Below are 18208 nucleotides of genomic sequence, written 5' to 3'. Positions count from 1 at the left end.
GCGGGGGCGGGGCTGGGCTTGGAGGGGGCGGGGCCGGGCTGGGAGGGGGAGGGGGCGGGAGGGGCTGGGCTGGGAGGGGGAGGGGCTGGGCTGGGGGAGGGGGAGGGGCTGGGCTGGGGGAGGGGGAGGGGCTGGGCTGGGGGCGGGGGGCGGGGGCGCCTGGGCTGCTCGCGCCCGGAGCGAATCTGCGCAGCGCGCGGCTGCGCGGTCTCCTAGCGACCCCAGAAGCCCAAACTCACAATCGCCAAAGGCTCGGCGGCCACCGCGAAGCCCAGTGCGACGATGGCGGACCGCCGGCGGCTGTTCAGGCCCACAGCGCTCACCAGGCTCGGCATGAACTGCGGGCCCTGGTAAGCGCCGCCCGCGCCGCGAGGGGGCGCCTGCAGCCGCTCTGGCTGGGGCGGGGCGGGGCTGGGGCGGGAGCTGGGCGGGGTCTGGCCGGGGGGCTGAGCCCGGGCGGGGCGGGGCTGGGGCGGGAGCTGGGCGGGGCCTGAGTCGGGGCTGAGCCCGGGCTGGGCGGAGGCGGGGGCTGAGCCCGGGCTGGGCGGGGGCTGGGCGGGGCCTGAGTCGGGGCTGAGCCCGGGCTGGGCGGGGGCTGGGCGGGGGCTGGGCGGGGGCTGGCCCGGGCCTGGGTGTGGCGCATGGCCCCTGCGGGCCCAGCCGCACGCCGGCCTGTCTTTCCTCTCCATGGTCCCCAGCACCTCAATGATTAGAATATAAAAGAACCAGCGCTCGGCGCCGCCCCTCGCAGACCGTTTTTTCCCGTCGCCCTTACCCCCCAGAGGTTGTAGGTTAAGAGGTTGTAGGTTAAACTACCGGTTCCAGACGGGAACCGACGGCCACAGGGCCCCCGAGAGACTGGTTTGGCCTGCGACTCTCCTTCTCCGAGTTGGCCCCGGGCCCCGGCAGCCGTGCGGAGGGCCTGCGCCCGGGAGCCGTTGGCCACCGAGCGGCCGACAGCGGCGAGCTGGGCCCGCGTCGGGGGCGGCCGTTCCGAGCCGGGGTCACCGCCGCAGGCCGACCGCAGGCTCTTTGCCTTTGCTGACTCCTCGGGCTCCTGGTGAGAACGGAACTCCGCTCTCTCGGAGCATGGGGGTGGCGGTGGTAAAGATCCCGAAGTCTAGGATCAATCGGCGTCTCTCTGACCTCCGTCTGTCTGCCCCCCCTCGCCCCCCCGAAAAGCAATGGGAAAAATATCCCGGGCGAGGACAGGCTGGAGCCGAAGGCCAGCGCTCCTCTTGCTGGCAAGGTGACCTTTGGCAGGTTGGTTGCTCCTTCTGGGCTCAGTTTTCTCACCTGTAAAATAGAGAGATAAGAACCATCAGTTTTATAGGGTTGGTGTGAGGATTAATCGACACAGTACATGCGCAGCAGTTACTGGTATGTGGTATCCACTTATATACATGTTAGCAATTATGAGCTCTTTGGGAATCCCTTTTTTTTGGCCATTTTCAAACTTTTTAGATTTTGTCAGCCTTTTTGTTCTGAGGTATAGACTCACAAGCAGCCGCAAAAGCAGTGCAGAGGCCCCAGGCACCCTCCCCCCGGTTCTAGCGGTGCCATGGCGCGTAACTAACGCGCGGCCGGGCAGGAACCTGCGCTGGCAGCGTATTGCGTCGGCTGTAACCGCACTCGGCCTTGACCGGCTTTCACTTGCGTTCTTGTGTGTATAGTTCTGTAAAATTTTGTCATGTATATACATCAAGATACAAAACTGTTTCCTCAAGGGAACCCCTTTAGATGTGCTACCCCTTTAAATCATCATTCCTTTCCCCACCCCCACCATCCCTTGGCAACCACTGGCTTCCATTTCTTTGCTATTGTTCTTTTCAGAATGTTAGATAAATAAGGTAATATAATGTAAGACCTTTTGAGATTGTCTCTTTTTCACTCAGTATAGCCCTTGAGATCCACCCGAGAGGCAGTGCGCATCAATAGTTCGTTCATTTTTGTTGCTGAATAAGTATCCCATGGTATGGATGGAGCACAATTTGTGTATCCATTTACCTGTGGAAGGACATTTACATCGTTGTTTCCATTTCTTGGCTATTATGTATAAAGTTGCCATGAACATTTGTGTATAGGTTTTGGTGTGAACACAAAGTATTCACTTCTTTAGGACAAATGCCCAATCAAGGTGGAAATATCCATGTACCATATACTCATGACTGTGAAAATAGTAAATGTTTAGATAATATGTTTTGAGTTTTATTTTCTGGGTCAAGAACATTTTTTTTCATGAACTTAATGAAATGCACAAGGTTAAGTTTATTAGCTATGAGAGGCAACGTGAGGTCGTGTGAAGCCCTCCCTCTAGACTGGATTACTTTGTTCACCTCTCAGAACTCAGCTTCCTCATTGCAAACTGAGGAGGTGGACTCGATCTCTTCCAGGGCTTCTGCCAGCTCTAGCACTCTGCCAGGCTTCAGTCGTATGACTGTGCTTAAGGAAACCGAGGGAGGCGGGCTGGGTACAAGGCAGTGGGGAGAGGTGGACACTGGGAATAAGAGAGCATAGGACTTGTCCAAAGACGGCAGCCATGATACCAATTTTGGCTACATGGAAAGGTAGACCCCGTGTTCCCAGAGCTCCTGATTTAGTTCCAGATTATTTACAGGAAGTTTTTTATATGTCCGAAGCTCTGGTGTAGTGGGGAAGCATCTTTCTCAAAGTCACATGACCTGGATTAAAATCTCAGCTCTCCCACTTATTAGCTGTGGGGCCTTTGACAAGTGTCTCGTTTTTTAAAAATTATTATTATTTTAAATTTTATTTTAACTTCCTTGTGCCTCAATTTCCTTATCTATAAATCAGAATAATACTAGTACTTATTTCATAGGATCATTATAAGATTTAAATTAGTTAATATACGTAAAGACTTAAAACAGTGCCTGTTATATAAAAAGTTCTCAATAGATGTTAGCTATTATGATTCTTATCCAAACACTAAGGGGGCCAAATGATAGGTTTGTAGGCCCAAGGAAGCCCATGAACTGCCAGTTTGCAACCTTTGACCCCCTAAGTTTAGGGGGAGGGGGAAACCAAGGCCCGCAGAGGTTAAATGAAGCGCCAAGGTCATTCAGCTAGTTAGGGGCAAGTTGTCACTGGGACCCAGGTTTTTCCCACTGCACTGTGTCCCTTTAAAGGATAGGAAGGCGTCCTAGAAGGGACCGTCACTGTGAGTGCCCTTCACAAGGAGAATGGATAGATGAACTGTGGTGGCAGCCGCTGATGAAAATGGACTAGACTTACACACAGTGACATGGATGGGCCTTTATAAAATTGTGCTTGGTAAACAAATAAAAAACAGAATAGTATCATTTATGTAAATTAACAATACATGCACACAAAGGATAATACTGACATTATAAGGATGTGTATAAACAACAGGGTGCATCACAAATCCGTTAGAGTGGCTTCGCTTATGCAGGGGAGGGCAGTGGGAGTGGGGTGTGGGGTTACGTAGAATAAAGGAATCAGGAGAGGGGCCTTGCACAGACCAATGATAATGCGCCACGAACTAGGAGTAGGACTAACTCACCCTTCTCCATGCGAGCCCCTCCCTCACCACCTCTCCTCAAAAAAGCCGCCTTACAACCTTACAACCCCCCACCCCTCCTTGTGGTCCATATAACCGGGCGTGTTGTTTTTCAGGTATAGAGAGAATGTGTCTTCGCAGTGTTTTACTAAACTCGAGGACAGGCCCACATACCCCAATTTCCTGAATACCAAACGGTGGGTATTTGTGAAAAATGGACTGGACGACTTCAGGTATGGCTGCCCTCCTTGTGATAATATGATCACTCGGGGCCTTCCGGAGCATCCCCAGACTTATCCCAAAGCTCCAAAGAATCAGCTCAAGCTGTTCAAGGAGGCGACCCTGTTTTCCAAGCTCTCGCCGGCCCAGCTGGCCCGGAAGGCGTTCCTGGAGGACATCGAGGCCCAGCTGACCCCGCACCCCCTGGCTCGCTATCCAGACCTGGAAAAAAGCGTGTCTCCAGAGGTGACCTCCTGTCCTGGGGGCGGGAGGGGCCTCACAGGCCTAGAAAGTAGTTCTCCTTAGGTAGCTGGGGCGCTCCCTCCAGGGGGTGACATGTTTCTAAGGAGGAGAGAATGAGCAATGGCTTCGCAGGGTGAGTTTTCAGGGAGGTTGGTGCAGCCTCCTTTCAGCAGCCTTTCCCAGTGCTTCCTTAGAGGCTGCACAACTTAGAAAGGTCCAGCTCCTGGGAACATTCGCCTGCTTTTCCCCCGAAGGTCTCCCAGTCTACTTTGCCTGTTACTTTTTGGGGGAGGAACCTAATGGGGATTGGAGGGGGATTGTTCAGTCCTACTTCTGTCACTTAAACCTGGTCTTAGGAGGTGTCCATAAGTAGTTACTAACTGATGGGTATAAGGCATACAAGAATCTGAAAGTCACAAGGGAAATCCACCAAATTGTCAGGCCAGGGTAGGGCAGCAGCTCCTTTCTGCCACCGTGGCCCCAGGCATCTTTTGACTTTCAGCTCCATAACCCTCAGCATGTGTCTAGTCCTTGTGTCTCCAAAAGGCTTCCACAGCTCCAGGCATGCAGCCGTTCAAACAAGAAGGGGGAAAGGGCAAAGATTAAAGGGCACATGCCAGCTGTCTTTTAATTAGGCAAATACAGTTGACCCTTGTACAGAATCAAACTGCCCAGGTTCACTTATCCGGGGATTTTTCAGTAAATACAGGAGGCCCTTCCTAACCACGGGTTTCACTTGTGCAGGTTCAACCAACTACATATAGAAAACAGTGTATTCACATTCCCAGCCGTGGATCTAAAATACTGTTTTTGACCTGCGGTTGGTTGAATCTACGGATGCTAAGGGCCAACTATCGAGTCAGAAGTTTAACGTGGATTTTCAACAGTGCAGGGGGCGGCACCCCTTACCCCGCGTTGTTCAAGGGTCAGCTGTGATAGCTTTCCCAGTAAACAGCTCACTCATCTGACCGCTCCTAGATGCTGGGGCCTCTAGAAGATGGAGATCCTTGGTTGGCATGGCAACACTGAACACAATACAGAACAAAATTGTTAAAGAAAAAGAGCAGAATGGGTACTGGGCAGGGAACTAGAAGTGCCCCCAGCCCACCCCTGCAGTCTCTTCCCTACACAGTGAACCTGACAGTTGCTCAGAAGGCCCCCTAGCAGCCCCTTCTCACTCAGAGTCAAGTCCTTGCCGTTGTCTCAAAGGCCCTGTGTGTTCTGATCTCCACCCCACCTCTTCTGCTTCCCCTCCAACCTCTCTGCCCACTGCTCTGCTCTCACCTGCCGCAGCCACTCTGGCCCCCGGCCTGCTCTGCCTGCGTACGTCACAAACATTTCCAATTCAGAGCCCTGTTCCTGTGTCTGGGACACTTGCCCCACATGTCTGCCCAGCTCACTCCTTCACGTCCTTCAGATCTTTGCTGGAATGTCTCCTACTTAGAATGTATAAAATAACATTTCCCTTCCACCCTCATGCTCTATTCCTTACCATGATCTATTATTCAACATAGCCCTTGTTACTGCTGGGCTCCTTACTAGAATAAAAGCTCTACAGGGCAGAGACTTGTGTCTTTTACTGTGTACTACCAATACCCATATGGTAGACACTCAGTGAATGTTCGTACATAATGAATGAATGAATGAATGAATGAATGAATGAATGATCAGTGGCAGAGAAGTGTATAGAAAGGACACGTGGAATTTCTAACCAATTATTTTCCACCTGAGGCTTTCCTGCACTGCCTCCTGTAGGCCAGAGCTTCTGAGTCATGACGGCCTGTTTTCACATCCCCTCAGATGGCTCATGGGATTGTGCCCTTATTTCCATGTTTGACCTCCCAACTAGGTGTGTTCGCTTTTTCTGAAGTCAGATCTCTTTTTTTGGTGCCATGATGACCACCAGCAGCTCTAGATTTAAATTCTACCCAGAATAAAAAACATTTATGTTTGCATGGGCTCAGCAAAATTCCATAGCTTCATTCCCAGGGGTCCAACTTGGGTTATGTGCCTGTTCAAACCAGTCACTGGTTTAGGTCCTAACAGGATTGGCCTGCCTGTAGGCGGAGAATGGAGTCAGGCCAGTTCAGACCATGAGGACTGAGAGTGGAAGAAGAGGTGGATCTCCAAAGAAAAATCTAGATACTGTCATTTGTAGGGGGAAGAATAGATGCTGGAGAGTCAAAACCCACAGAAATTCTTTAGAAGTACTCAGAGGGACAGATGGGGACCCGAGCAGACCATTCCACCTGGAGGAGATGAATTTCAGTCCAGTTAGCCTACTTAATGTCTAGGTGATGGAAGTTTACCCAGCCCCCAGCCCAGGACCTGCGCAGAAACCAATGAATGCGTTGACTGACTGGATGGGAAAAGCAAAGGGGCAAAGTGGCCTGCTCTGTTTCAGAATCAAGGGGCCCCCATTCTCAGCACATTTTTCTTCCCTCTAAAACTGTTTTCTGTGTGTAGCTCTTAAAAAAGGTGCTTGAAGTGCTGGATCCTGAGAAGAAACTGGAGGACAAATGGGCTTATTGTGAGGGCGTCAAGGAAAAGCCGAAGGAACCCACAAAACGGCTTAAAAAACGTCCCACCCAGGACCCCCCGGTACTGTAAGTATTGGTCTAAACCCCTCGCTCATTCCTGTCACCTGATGAAACATTCTCAAAGCTCCTCATCGTTAGAATAGCTTAGAAAAGCAAAAGTAACTAAGTGACTGAGGAGGAGGGAAAGGGGCCTTCGGTCCTGCTCTAAATAGTGTTTTTCGATTAATGGGTGTGAATTATCCCGCCGTGGAGGAAACATGGGTGTGTCAACATGACTGTGAGAGCTGCTGGAGAAGAGGAAACTGAGCACAGCCTGCCTAAGTGGCCACAGAGGCGCTCTCAATTATTTATGGCAGAAGCCCTCTTATTCACATGACTGGGACCAGGAGTTGGCTGGATAACAAAGTTAATACAGGGAATTGTAAACGATGACACTTAAGTCCTTAGGACATCTTATTTTACTCTAGAACACAACTGTGCCTTCACACTCTAGTCTTTGAGCGTAAAGCCTTTTTGTGAGTGTGGGTCTGCCGGTTGGATTTCCAAGTCATCTTTTTTTCATAAATCGCAGCAGTAATGACACCTTCGCTAAATCTTTCCAAAGCTCTGAGCTTAATTTCCACAGCAACAACTCTCTTTTGCACCACACGCTTGTTTTCCCAACTCATGTGATATTTAATTAAAAATGTAAATGCAATGAAATAAGCATACTTGACATAAACAGATTTGGGACATGCATTTGACTTGTGCAATTAAATGGCGTCACTGGCAGGCACTGAAGAGTGTGGGTGTACTAGAGAGAAGCCCACTCCCGGCACCCAGAGCACTTGTTGGAAATACTTGTTCTATGACCTCCTTTCCCCCAAGACCCTGTCTGACACCCGCTTCGATTCCAGGTGGCTCATCTTGTAATATCCCGTTATCTTTAGTTCCAAGAAGACTCCTCGGCCGCGTCTGGGCCAGTCGCTGCATGAAGAGAAGAAGGCCGTCGAGAAGGAGTTGCTCAAGGAAGACGGTCCTGACCCGTACGAAAACGTGCGCAAGACCGTTAAGGACTTCTGCGAGTGGGCCACCTCGATTGTACGTTGGTGCTGACGCTTACCGCTTTTAAAGTCACGCCCAGTGTCCCTTTTATTAAAAAACAGCGTTTGGCTATAAGCCAAATAAAGTCATAAAGGAATCTTTATGACCCTCCCACCATTTATAATTGAAATGTTTCTTATAGATGAAATTTCTGGAAAGCTTTCAAGTTTGCAACCAATTTGAATGTTTATTGCTTATATCTTACATATTGTTATTTCATATTTTTTGAGTGGCTTTATCTTTTTCTCTCCCAGCTTTACTGGGATATACTTGACATATAACGTGCAGTTTAAGGTGAACAGCATGATGATTTGATACATGTTTATATTGCAAAATGATTACCGAAATAGGGTTAGTTACTGCATTCATCACTACACATCACTTCACCGTTATTATTATTATTTTTTTTGGTGTGTGGTAAAAACATTTAGGATCTACTCACTTAGCAAGTTTCAAGTATATAACGCAACGATGTTAACTATAGTCTCCATGCTGTACATTACATCCCCAGGACTTACCTTATAGCTGGAATTTGTACCCTTTGGCCAACATCTTCCCATTTCCCCCCGCCTTGTTTTATATTTTCATTTTCCATTTCAATGTCAGGATCCTTTTCCTCTTTCCTTCACTCTGTAAACTCATTTTTCTCAGTTATATTTATTGGGCAGCTGTGCTTGACTACAACCTTTACCAAAAGTTTTTCTGACACGAAGAGAGTTTCGACTCAGTCATCAAGGCCTTTCCCTGCCCTCCTTCCAAGAACCTATTTAGTTACACATTCCTGTTCCCCGGTCCCTGCAGATGTCTACACTCCCCATACTTTTCTTGGATCTGAGACCACCTACGATTTGAAAGCTCCCTTCCCCATTTTTTGAGTCCATTAGTTGGTTCTAGTCAATGTATTATTTAGGATTATTTCATTGGCAAGTGTCTGGAACATAATTCAGACTGGATTCGGGAAGAAAAGGGAACCATCCAGAGGTATCAGGACCTGCAGGCATGGCTGCATCTAGGTGCTAACATGTTTTTAGGCCCTCTCCCTACCTCTTGGATGCTCGTCTCTATCTGACTCCACTTTCCAGTAGTCTCTCCCCAGGAGATGACAAAAGTAGCCACTAAAACTTATATTCTACCATGTAGCAACCTAAGTGGGAAAAGAGCAACACTTTCCAATAGGAAAAAGTCCAGGGCCCGTCCTCACTGGACTAACCTGGGTCCATGCCTTGTGCCTGACTTGCGCACAGTGAGTGGGGAAATGGCATATGCTCAGCTAGACCAGGTCCCATGTTTAATCCTGAAGCCAAGAGTGGGCATGTCCAGCCCAGCTGCACAGACAGAGTGGGAGAGGGTGACTTCCACACTTCAGGGGGACTTCCTGCCGGGTGACTAGAGTCAGGAAGCTGGCGGAGGCAGATGGCGCACACTCCACCTAGTGCCCGAGCCACCGCCTGCCCATAATGGGCTGGGCTGGATTACCTGAATCCCGCCCCTTCCCCTTCTCCCACCCCTACCGCTGGAGACTGCTATGTCTAGGCAGGAAATTTAGGAACGTAAGATAATAATTTAGCTGCTCTGGTGACAAGCTTTATATTCTGTGCCTTATGACCAGGGTCTCATCTTCACCTCAGTTGTGCTACTTAGGAACCTAGCACGCCACCCTCAGGGACTCATACTTCTTGCAGGTCCTAAATTGTGTCTTAAGGCAGTGACACAGTCCTCCAGATGTCCCATACAGCTGACCCTTGAACAAGATGGCCCACTTAGACGCAGATTTTTAAAAACTAAACGCCCCTATCGTTTTCAACCCGCAGTTGGGAGCCCAGGTGCGGAGGGCTGGCTGTATTCACTGAGCTGCACCATTGTATAAAGGGACTTGGGCATCACCAGTGATGGGGAGGCGGGGGGTTGCGAAGGCAGGTGGGGTGTGGTGGGAGGGCCCTGGAACCAACACTCCTCCCCTCCCACTCGCACCCCTCTTCCCCGAAAATGCCAAGGGTAGTTAGGTTTTTGGGGAGTTAAGAGTTATACAGGATTTTCAGCTGTGCTGGAGGTCAGCACCCCTAAGCGCCCCTTCCCACCACGTTGTTCAAGGGTCAGCTGTACTTCTTGTCTCCAGTGAATGCCGACTGAGCATTTTCTACTTTTCCTCCAAACTACCACTTCTCCAGCCATGGTCAAATGCCTCCTTTAGATTAAAGAGGAAAGCAAGGAGCATTTCGCCATTTGCCTTTGACCTGTGCAATGTGACGCTCTTCCAGGGCAGCTCGAAGATTGATGAGGAATACATCATGAAGCAGTTTGAAATGAACTATGACAGCAAATCAGCTCTCGGTGGGGTCCACGCGATGAGACTTGACCAGGTTCCCCTGGAATTAAAGAAGGGCGAAAGACTCGGCAAAAAGCAGGAGTCAGAATTTTTCCAGGAAACAGAGCGGAAAACTCAGGTAATTGCAAAAGGGGAGAAGACAGAATATCAACGAAAATTAAGTTGTATTAAAATCTTAAATGTTCTTCAGTCCTGGTACTAGAAGGGGCACCAGTCTTTTTCAGTACAATTCTTGAATTTTTTTTGTGTTTAGTAAATATTTGTTAAATGAGTGAATATTTAATACATGTAATGAAGTCAGTTATACAGTCAAGGCATGTCATACGGCATTATTGTTAATACCTGAAGTCATTGTTCTATGTGTTTTCTATGTTGAGATCATCTCTTTATGTGTTTAATATGTTGAAATTCTAGCCGTCAGTGGAAATATATGCGAACATTTATTATTGCAACAGTAAAATGCTGCAGTTAATGATTGTGAACACTTCATTTCATATCCAAAGAATTCTTGAATTTTGGGGGGGGTCTAACTGACCACACACCACCATTCCTGATCGCATGCCTGCCTGATCATTTCCCTTGCTGTTTCCCAGCACCAACAGAACAAGGTAACAGGGGAAATAACACGCTATGTTCCAAAGGGAAGTGCTATGGGCCCCTAAGTACTTTCCCACTTTTTTACACAATGTGTTATTACAAATACACAAGTCAAATGTGACAATCCAACAAAGACTGCAGTGCCAAAATAGAAGTTGGGGTGGGGGCGGGAGATAGTTCCTTCTCTGAAAGTGAAAAACAATACATTATCTTTAGTTACTCTCTGCATTGTACACATAATTTTCGATACTATATTTCCAACATTGTGGACATACTAACCTTGTCCTTTACAATCTAACACAACCGACTGACCTGTCTTTACACACATGATGTTTTCAATCTCTGCCTGTCGCATAAGTTTTATGAAAACTATGCCTTCCATCGCTGACATCAGCTCTTTAAGTTTTCCATTTTCTCCTCATCTTCCTAAAGGGTAAAATGCAAACTGCTGCTGGACAGAAAAATTATGTCCATCACACCTGGGGCCTGAGCCACTGCTTGTCCGGAATCTGGGCTGAATGAAATTGCTTAATTCCTTGTATTTACAAATAATTGCACAAACGCTTCTTTATAAACCACGGTGGTTATTGCCAAAATTGAACTTTTGACTCGCAGATGGAGGGTCACGGTGCAAAAGTTCAAAATATATTTTCACCCAGGCCTTCTGCCTGAAGGGCTTCCTTCAACACTTCCAGTGTAGTTCTTCTGGTGGTGAACTCTTTCAGCTTCTGTTTTTCTGGAAACATCCTTAATCTGCCTTCATTTTTCAAGATCTTTGAGTGGGTCTATAATTCTGGGTTCACAGTGTTTGGTTTGCTTGCTTGTTTTCAGGACTTTAGAGATGCTGCTTCACCGCCTTCTTGGTTGGGCTGATTCCAATGAGAATCTTCTGTCATCCTTGTCTTTGTTTTTCGGAGATGTTTTATTCCTGGCTGCTTTTAACGTTTTCTCTTTGTCCTAGTTTTGAGTAATGTGATTACTACATACCTTGGTGTAGATTTCTTCATGTTTCTTATGCCTGGGGTTTGCATACTAAAACTTCATAAAATACTTCGGCAAGGATCCATCATAAATTCAAGATAAGTGCTGCTGCCCTGGCCGGCTCGGCTCGGCGGCTGGCCGTCGGCCCGCAGACGGGCGGGCCGGCTCGATCGGGCCCAGGGCGCGCACCTCCGCTGCCGTCGGCCCCTGGCCCCTGCCGGGGCGTGCAGAAGGCAAACACACCGAGGCCTCTCTCTCTTTCCCTTCCACTCTCCCCGAAAAGCGATGGAGAATATATCCTTGGATGAGTGTTTAAAAAAATAAACTAAAAAGTTTAAAAAAAAATAATGATACTGCTTTCAGAAGCTAAATTTTTATCAAAATGAAAAACAAAAACTAATGAAGTCAGGAATTGTGTGACTTTCTGTAGAATCGTTCTAAGCCAAAGTACGTGAAGATGAGATACGGAGCCTGGTATCTGAACCCCAAGGAGTGGAAGAGGCAGCCGGTAGATGAGCCTTTGGTTGACCCCAAGGTCTTACGTAAAGCTCAAGATGAGAACGCGAGAAAGGAGCAGAAGAGACAGGTATGGGCACGCGCTGGGGCTGGGTCGCCTGCTGCCGCCCGGTGCGGCTGGAGCCTCAGGCCTGAGAGCTCACGCGCGAGCAGCAGTGGGACCGCCAAGCCCTTGGGGGGGAGGGGCGATGGCCAGACTGGAAGCCCCCGGCTTCAAGGTGGGCGCGGCGTCTCCGAAGACAGGGCAGCCCCTCCTCGCACTCCCGCCATCCTTGGTTGGGCTTCCTGGATAAACTGACTGTCCAGAGGGCGGTGTGACCAGGGAGGACCTCCTCGGCACCCAGAATGTATATAATATCCTGGGCTCTCCTTGAATTACTAAAGGTAAGGCCTATTTATTTTTTTAAATCAACAATGGGTGAATGTTAAAGAATTTCAAAATTGCAATCAGGAAACTTCTTTTATGCAATTCAGCAGAGTTGCAGGATCTGAGAGGAGAGGGGCAAAGGCTGATACCACAATGCAGCAAACACACACAACAAAAATGAACTCTCATTCTACTATGAATAAACTCTGCCCGCTGGCCTCTTGCGTACAGGCATCTAACGGAAAGAAGATCCCCACTGCGGTCCTGAAAACTTGAGGTGTTGACATAACCCTTGCGCAGGACTCTAATGAGATACTTGTGAAACACTTCTCTTTTTCAACAGGTCCAAAACTTCTCCCAGATCTCAGTGTGAAAACACTTTGAAAAAAGTAAAATGCTATACAAATTTGGCTACTCATTCATTCATACATCACTCATCAGCTACTTCCTCTAGATTGGAGGAAAGATGGTCATTTTGATCTTTTCTAGTACTGGGTATGAAACTTATTTTGAGATGTGAGACATGACACAAACTTACGAATACAAGATGCTTATAATATATAAGCCTCACAATAATGTAAATAATATTCAGCAGAATTTCTTGGTGTATGGTTTTTGGAGCTGCCTAAATTTATATGAATTTAATACCTAACATAAAACTGTTTCAGTTGCATTTAAAAAAAATAAACCACTCAATTGAATATTTTAAAAGAAAAATAGTTACAAAACTTTTAAGGTGTCTAGAAGGTTTCTTTTTGGAAAGATATTCTTTTTTTTTTTTTTTAGTAATTAAGTAATTAAATAAGTTTATTTTCACAAAACAATAATTTTTACTTAAGTGGTAAATACTGTTCTTAAATTTTTTTATTATAGTTGGCATATAATAGTATATTAATTTCAGGCATACAACATAGTGATTCAACATTTATATACCTTACTAGAAATATATTCTTAAAGACTAATTGTTAGTCTTTACAAATCATTTTCCAAAAATATTTTATTTTGACAGCAAAAGCTAGTAAAGATGTTTGCCAAAATGGTTATGGTCAGCTCATGAAAAAGAAGTAATATTTAAATTTTGGAAATATGGCTGATATAACTATTACAGAAAAAGATTATCAGGCAGTTTAGAGACAAGAAGGATTCAAAGCAATGGAGTTGTTCTGTAATGATTTTTATAAATCACACTTTTTCGTAATACCTGAAGATTGACTTAACTGTGCACTTGAGGTGGTGCCACTTGGCTATGGCACCCCAATTCACAATTCACAGGTGCAGTGGTGTGCTAGTAAGGGACAGTCACTTTGATGACATGGCTGTCTTTCTGGTAACACATGACTTTTGACTATTATTGAGTGAGTTTGTTTGGAAGGTGAAATGGTCTCAAATAACTGAATTTCAATGATATAATCTTATGCATATGACTTTTAAATTCAGATAAATGAAAGAAGAAAAACAAATGAATGCATGAATGCCCCAAAGATATTGGGGCTGGATCAAATCTTTTTTGATAATCATGTCTTTTGGAGTTAAGATCTAAAATTTGCGAATATAGTGTTTAGGAAAAACACTGCTGTTTCTTCCTCTATCACTTTCAACTCTGGTCACCAAATGTGTTAGGGCTTCCCCGCCTCCCCCCCCACACACACACCAGGAAATTCTCTGATTCTCTGGACACCAGCTGGATGTCCTACAATTTAATTCAGTTCTGACATTTGTCTCCCTGGAGATGGACTCAGATGCCACAAGTTAAGGGCTCCGTCCCATGAGACTGCCCTCACCTCGGATGCCAATCTCAAGTCCAGGTGTCATCTGTGCTTCTGACCAACTGGCTATATGCATCGCAGGTTCCCAAAGCCCCCTCCTCAGGCTCCACCATCTGCTAGAGCAGCTCACAAAACTCAGGAAAACAGTTTACTTACTAGATTACCATTTTATTATAAAAGGGTACCCTCAGGAGCACTCAGATGGAAGAGATACATAGGGCTAGGTGTGTAGGAAGCTTCCACGTCCTCTCTAGGTGGGCCACACTGCCAGGACCTCCACACGTTTACCATCCCGGAGGCTCGTGGAACTTCTCCCTCTGGGGTGTTCCTGAGGCTTCATTACATAGGCATGATTGATTGTTGGCCATTGGGAGGTGGAGCTGAAAGTGTCCACCCTCTCATCACATGGTTGGTTCCTCTGGCAACCAGCCCCCATCACGTGACTACCTATGGGCTCCCCAAAAATCACCTCATTACCATAAACGCCTGTGTGCTTGAAAGGGGTTTGTTATAACTAACACAAGGCTCTCCTTTCACCTTTGTGGCTCTTAGCACTTAGGAAATCCAAGGGTTTTAGGAGCTCTGGCTTGTTTCGCTTAGCATGATATTCTCGAGATCCATCCATGTTGTCGCAAATGGCAGGATTTCATCTTGTCTTATGGCTGAGTAGTGTTCCATTGTATGTATGTACCACACCTTCTTTCTCCAGTCATTTCTCAAAGGACACTTTGTGGTCTCCATGTCTTGGCCACCGTGAATAGTGCTACAGTGAACATAGGGCTGCGTGTATCTTTACGAATAAAGTAAACCATAGTATCACAATTGTTATTCTTAAAATGGTTAGATTCCAGACATTTTAGGTCAGTAATTGACTAATTGCTAAAATGTAAGACTTATCCTTAGTAGAGGAGTTAGAGAGAGGGTAGGGAAAGGCGAGAAAGTTGCACATCCTTTGAAAGCCTTTGTACTCATGAACTCGTGAATGTAGCCTGCACACTTATTCCAAACGAGGAGATGGTTTAACATGACGTGTTTCATAAAGAGTCAAATGCTTTTAATTAGGACAAGTGTGAAATCAAACTTCTGACTGCTGTTTTTTTAAAATGTGGACTTTCTTTTAGGATGAAGAGTTTGCAAAACTTCGTGGACCAGTTGCCTTTAAGGAATTCATTCAAAGGAAGGGCTACAGGATGCCAAGTGTGAGTCAAGGGTCACTGCGGGAAGACCTGCCGAGGGGCTCACGGTTGTTCACGGGAGGCGCCAGCACCCTGACACAGTCGAAACACTCCTCTTACGGGCGAACACCCGGCCTCAGGCCCCTGGGAGAAAGGGCGTGCTTCCCCCCACATGGCAAGGGAGAGGACTGGCGTTTTCTCTCCTTATTCTGCCTGTTTGGTTCCTGCTGTCAGAGGTGCTGTCCCCCCACTGATGCGCCTGCCTCGGGCTTGGCCTTAATGGGGTCAGAGTAAAAGGGGACTATGTACAGGGCATGTGCCTTGCAGACTCTGACTGCTGCTAGAACACTCGGAGTGCTCTAGGAAATGTTTAAGTTTCCTTTCCTTTCAGATCTAAGGACAGAACTGTGGCTTGTGTCAGGACAAATGGAGCTGGGGTTGACAGTGTCGTCATGGTCAGCCCCATGTGGAAACAGGCTGGGCAAAGTTCACTTCCGGGGGCCCCAGGGTCTTCTGCCTTTTTCCCATTTTCTCTCTTTGTCCTTCTAGTTTCTTCTCCCTTAACTTGAAAAGCTGGCCCCCCTTAGAAGACTCCGGGTAACGGGGTGGAGTGGTTGGCAGGGGGGCCGTTCAGCAGGAAGTTCCCGCCCAGACCGGCCAGAGTCCGAGCTGCAATGTCGGGCTCGCCCAGCGTCCCTGCGCACTCATCCCGCAGTCCGTGAGGCCCGCGGGCTAGATGCTCGGAGGCCCTGGAAATGGGACACAGAGTTTCTTTTTTCCCAAGACTTAACAATAGGTTATACTTACTGGCATGTAAATATATTGACCAAGCTCAGACCCAGACTGGTTTCAGAGTTCAAGAGGCACGGCGAGGGAAGGCTAGGCTGTGAGGTGGAGGTGGGCCGAGGCTCCATTCCACAGCTGGGATGAAACGTCTCCTCCAGCTTTCAGCAGCGGTGACAGGCTGCCAAACATGTTTAATATACGTACATATATTTATGTGCTTATAATAACTACCTGATCTGTATATAAGGTCACATAAGCATATTTATATGTATTTATATGTATGATAGATAAAAGATGCTTATATAATTGTAGATGTGATTATATATTTATATATGTTAATATATATAAGCATAAATATAATTATGTAATATAGAAATGTGTCTCTATATCTACACATATATATTCTTCTTGCCATGACTATGTATCTATATCTACATAGGTATATATTTATATATCTATAGATACACTATGTGTACAATATCATTATTTGCTCTTGATAAGTGTAACAATTCATAGTTCTACCTTAACATTTTTAGTGACAAACACTTTTTTTTTCCACTTTGATTTGTTCCCTGCTGGTTTAATCCATTCTGTTGATGAACATTTAGCTCAATTTTGGGCAAAAGGACACACTGGCTACACTCTTTTAGCTGCATTAACTACTGAGAGATAATATTCCTGGCTACATCTGAGTCCTCTGAAAATCCCTGCCACTCAAAATCCTTTATTCTTACATGCTATATTCTCTACTTTATCAGTAAGATTTTTACTAAAAGAGAGGAGGGAATCTATTATAGTCATTTTTTATGTATAAATAGACACACAGACACACACACATATACGTGCACACACAAACTGTCATTATTTAAATTTAGGTATGAACATTCATTCTCTTTTAACTCCTATAATGTCTATGTACACTGTGTAGGTGTACACATTCATATATGTTATATGAGCACACATACTTACGTACACATTGCAGTATCTGCTGCTGGATTATCTGCTCTGTGCATTACCCACAGCTTCGTTCTGTCTGCTACACAGATAAGAGCCAGGCCTCTAGTAGCAGGAATGAGCAGCACAAGGCTGTGCTGAGCTGGGCTGGCCTGGACTTGGGCACCAAACAAGTGTGAATAAGCTCTAGGTACTCCTGATGTTATACAACCACCTTCCAAAGCCCACCGTCTGCCATGGCCTAGTGATCAACACGCGATTTTGAGTACTATGAGGATATATGTCATAGAGTGTGAGATTGTGAATTTGGGTGTGGGTGTGGTTGTGACTGTGGGTGTGAGCAGGACTGTACAATTTTTGTTTGCCAATCTAATTTTCTCTCATCTTTTTTTTTTTTTAGTTCCTTGAGAATATAAATATCAAGAACGATTGTAACTGCGATTATAATAAGACTCGTAGAAAATAACTCAGCGTAGAAGAATTTAGGAAGATGATTAGATGGATTTTATTTACTACATAGTACTTGGCTATGTTCCTCTCTCATTAAACATTACACAAAATTTATGATGAATGTCCCACCATGGACACTTTGACTTGACAATACCTATAAATTTTATAACAAATACTTAAGAACATTTCACAGGGGCCTTCTGCCTTCATTAATCAATATTTTATATATTTTTGCCAACTGTGAGATCAATATTCACATGTAGTCTTCTCACATATTTAAAACATATAAACATTTATAATATGTATAAGTATAGCATAGTTATAACATGTCAACTATTTATCAATAAAAGTAGAATTGTTATATTGGTTTTTCCTAGAGTGTCATTTTTCCGGGTTTTGAGTGAATATTTGCTTTAGTCTTTCTTTAGAACATAATTTTCTTTCATTCTGAACCAAGCTTGCTGAGGTTTCCCCCCTTTTTAGGTGTGTTAGTCTTGATAACAAATGTGTACCTAAGGTCATAGATCATAAGGTTTCATGGAAACTCAAGATGACATATATTTTTAAATAATTATTTAGAATTATTTTTTATTAAAAATGTTAATGCTTTGGGGCAGATGGGATGAAAGAAGGTGAAGAGATTAGCCAAAGACCATATATGCATGAC

General features: G+C 45.9%; 1 protein-coding gene across 1 annotated transcript; it reads left to right on the top strand.

Moving 5' to 3' along the window:
* The first annotated feature begins 227 nt into the window (after positions 1-227).
* On the top strand, positions 228-17608 carry FAM47E (family with sequence similarity 47 member E). The gene is made up of 8 exons (XM_087826935.1): positions 228-350; positions 3655-4003; positions 6467-6606; positions 7470-7620; positions 9882-10067; positions 11958-12113; positions 15298-15375; positions 17492-17608. Exons 1-8 carry the CDS (start codon positions 283-285, stop codon positions 17555-17557), a joined length of 1194 nt encoding a protein of 397 aa, XP_087683061.1. The 5' UTR covers positions 228-282; the 3' UTR covers positions 17558-17608.
* The last annotated feature ends 600 nt before the right edge of the window (positions 17609-18208 follow it).

Source organism: Miniopterus natalensis, chromosome 1 (genome assembly GCF_054644295.1).
Source record: "Miniopterus natalensis isolate mMinNat1 chromosome 1, mMinNat1.hap1, whole genome shotgun sequence".
NCBI lineage: Eukaryota > Metazoa > Chordata > Mammalia > Chiroptera > Miniopteridae > Miniopterus > Miniopterus natalensis.
This window is presented reverse-complemented; position numbering and strand designations above follow the sequence as displayed.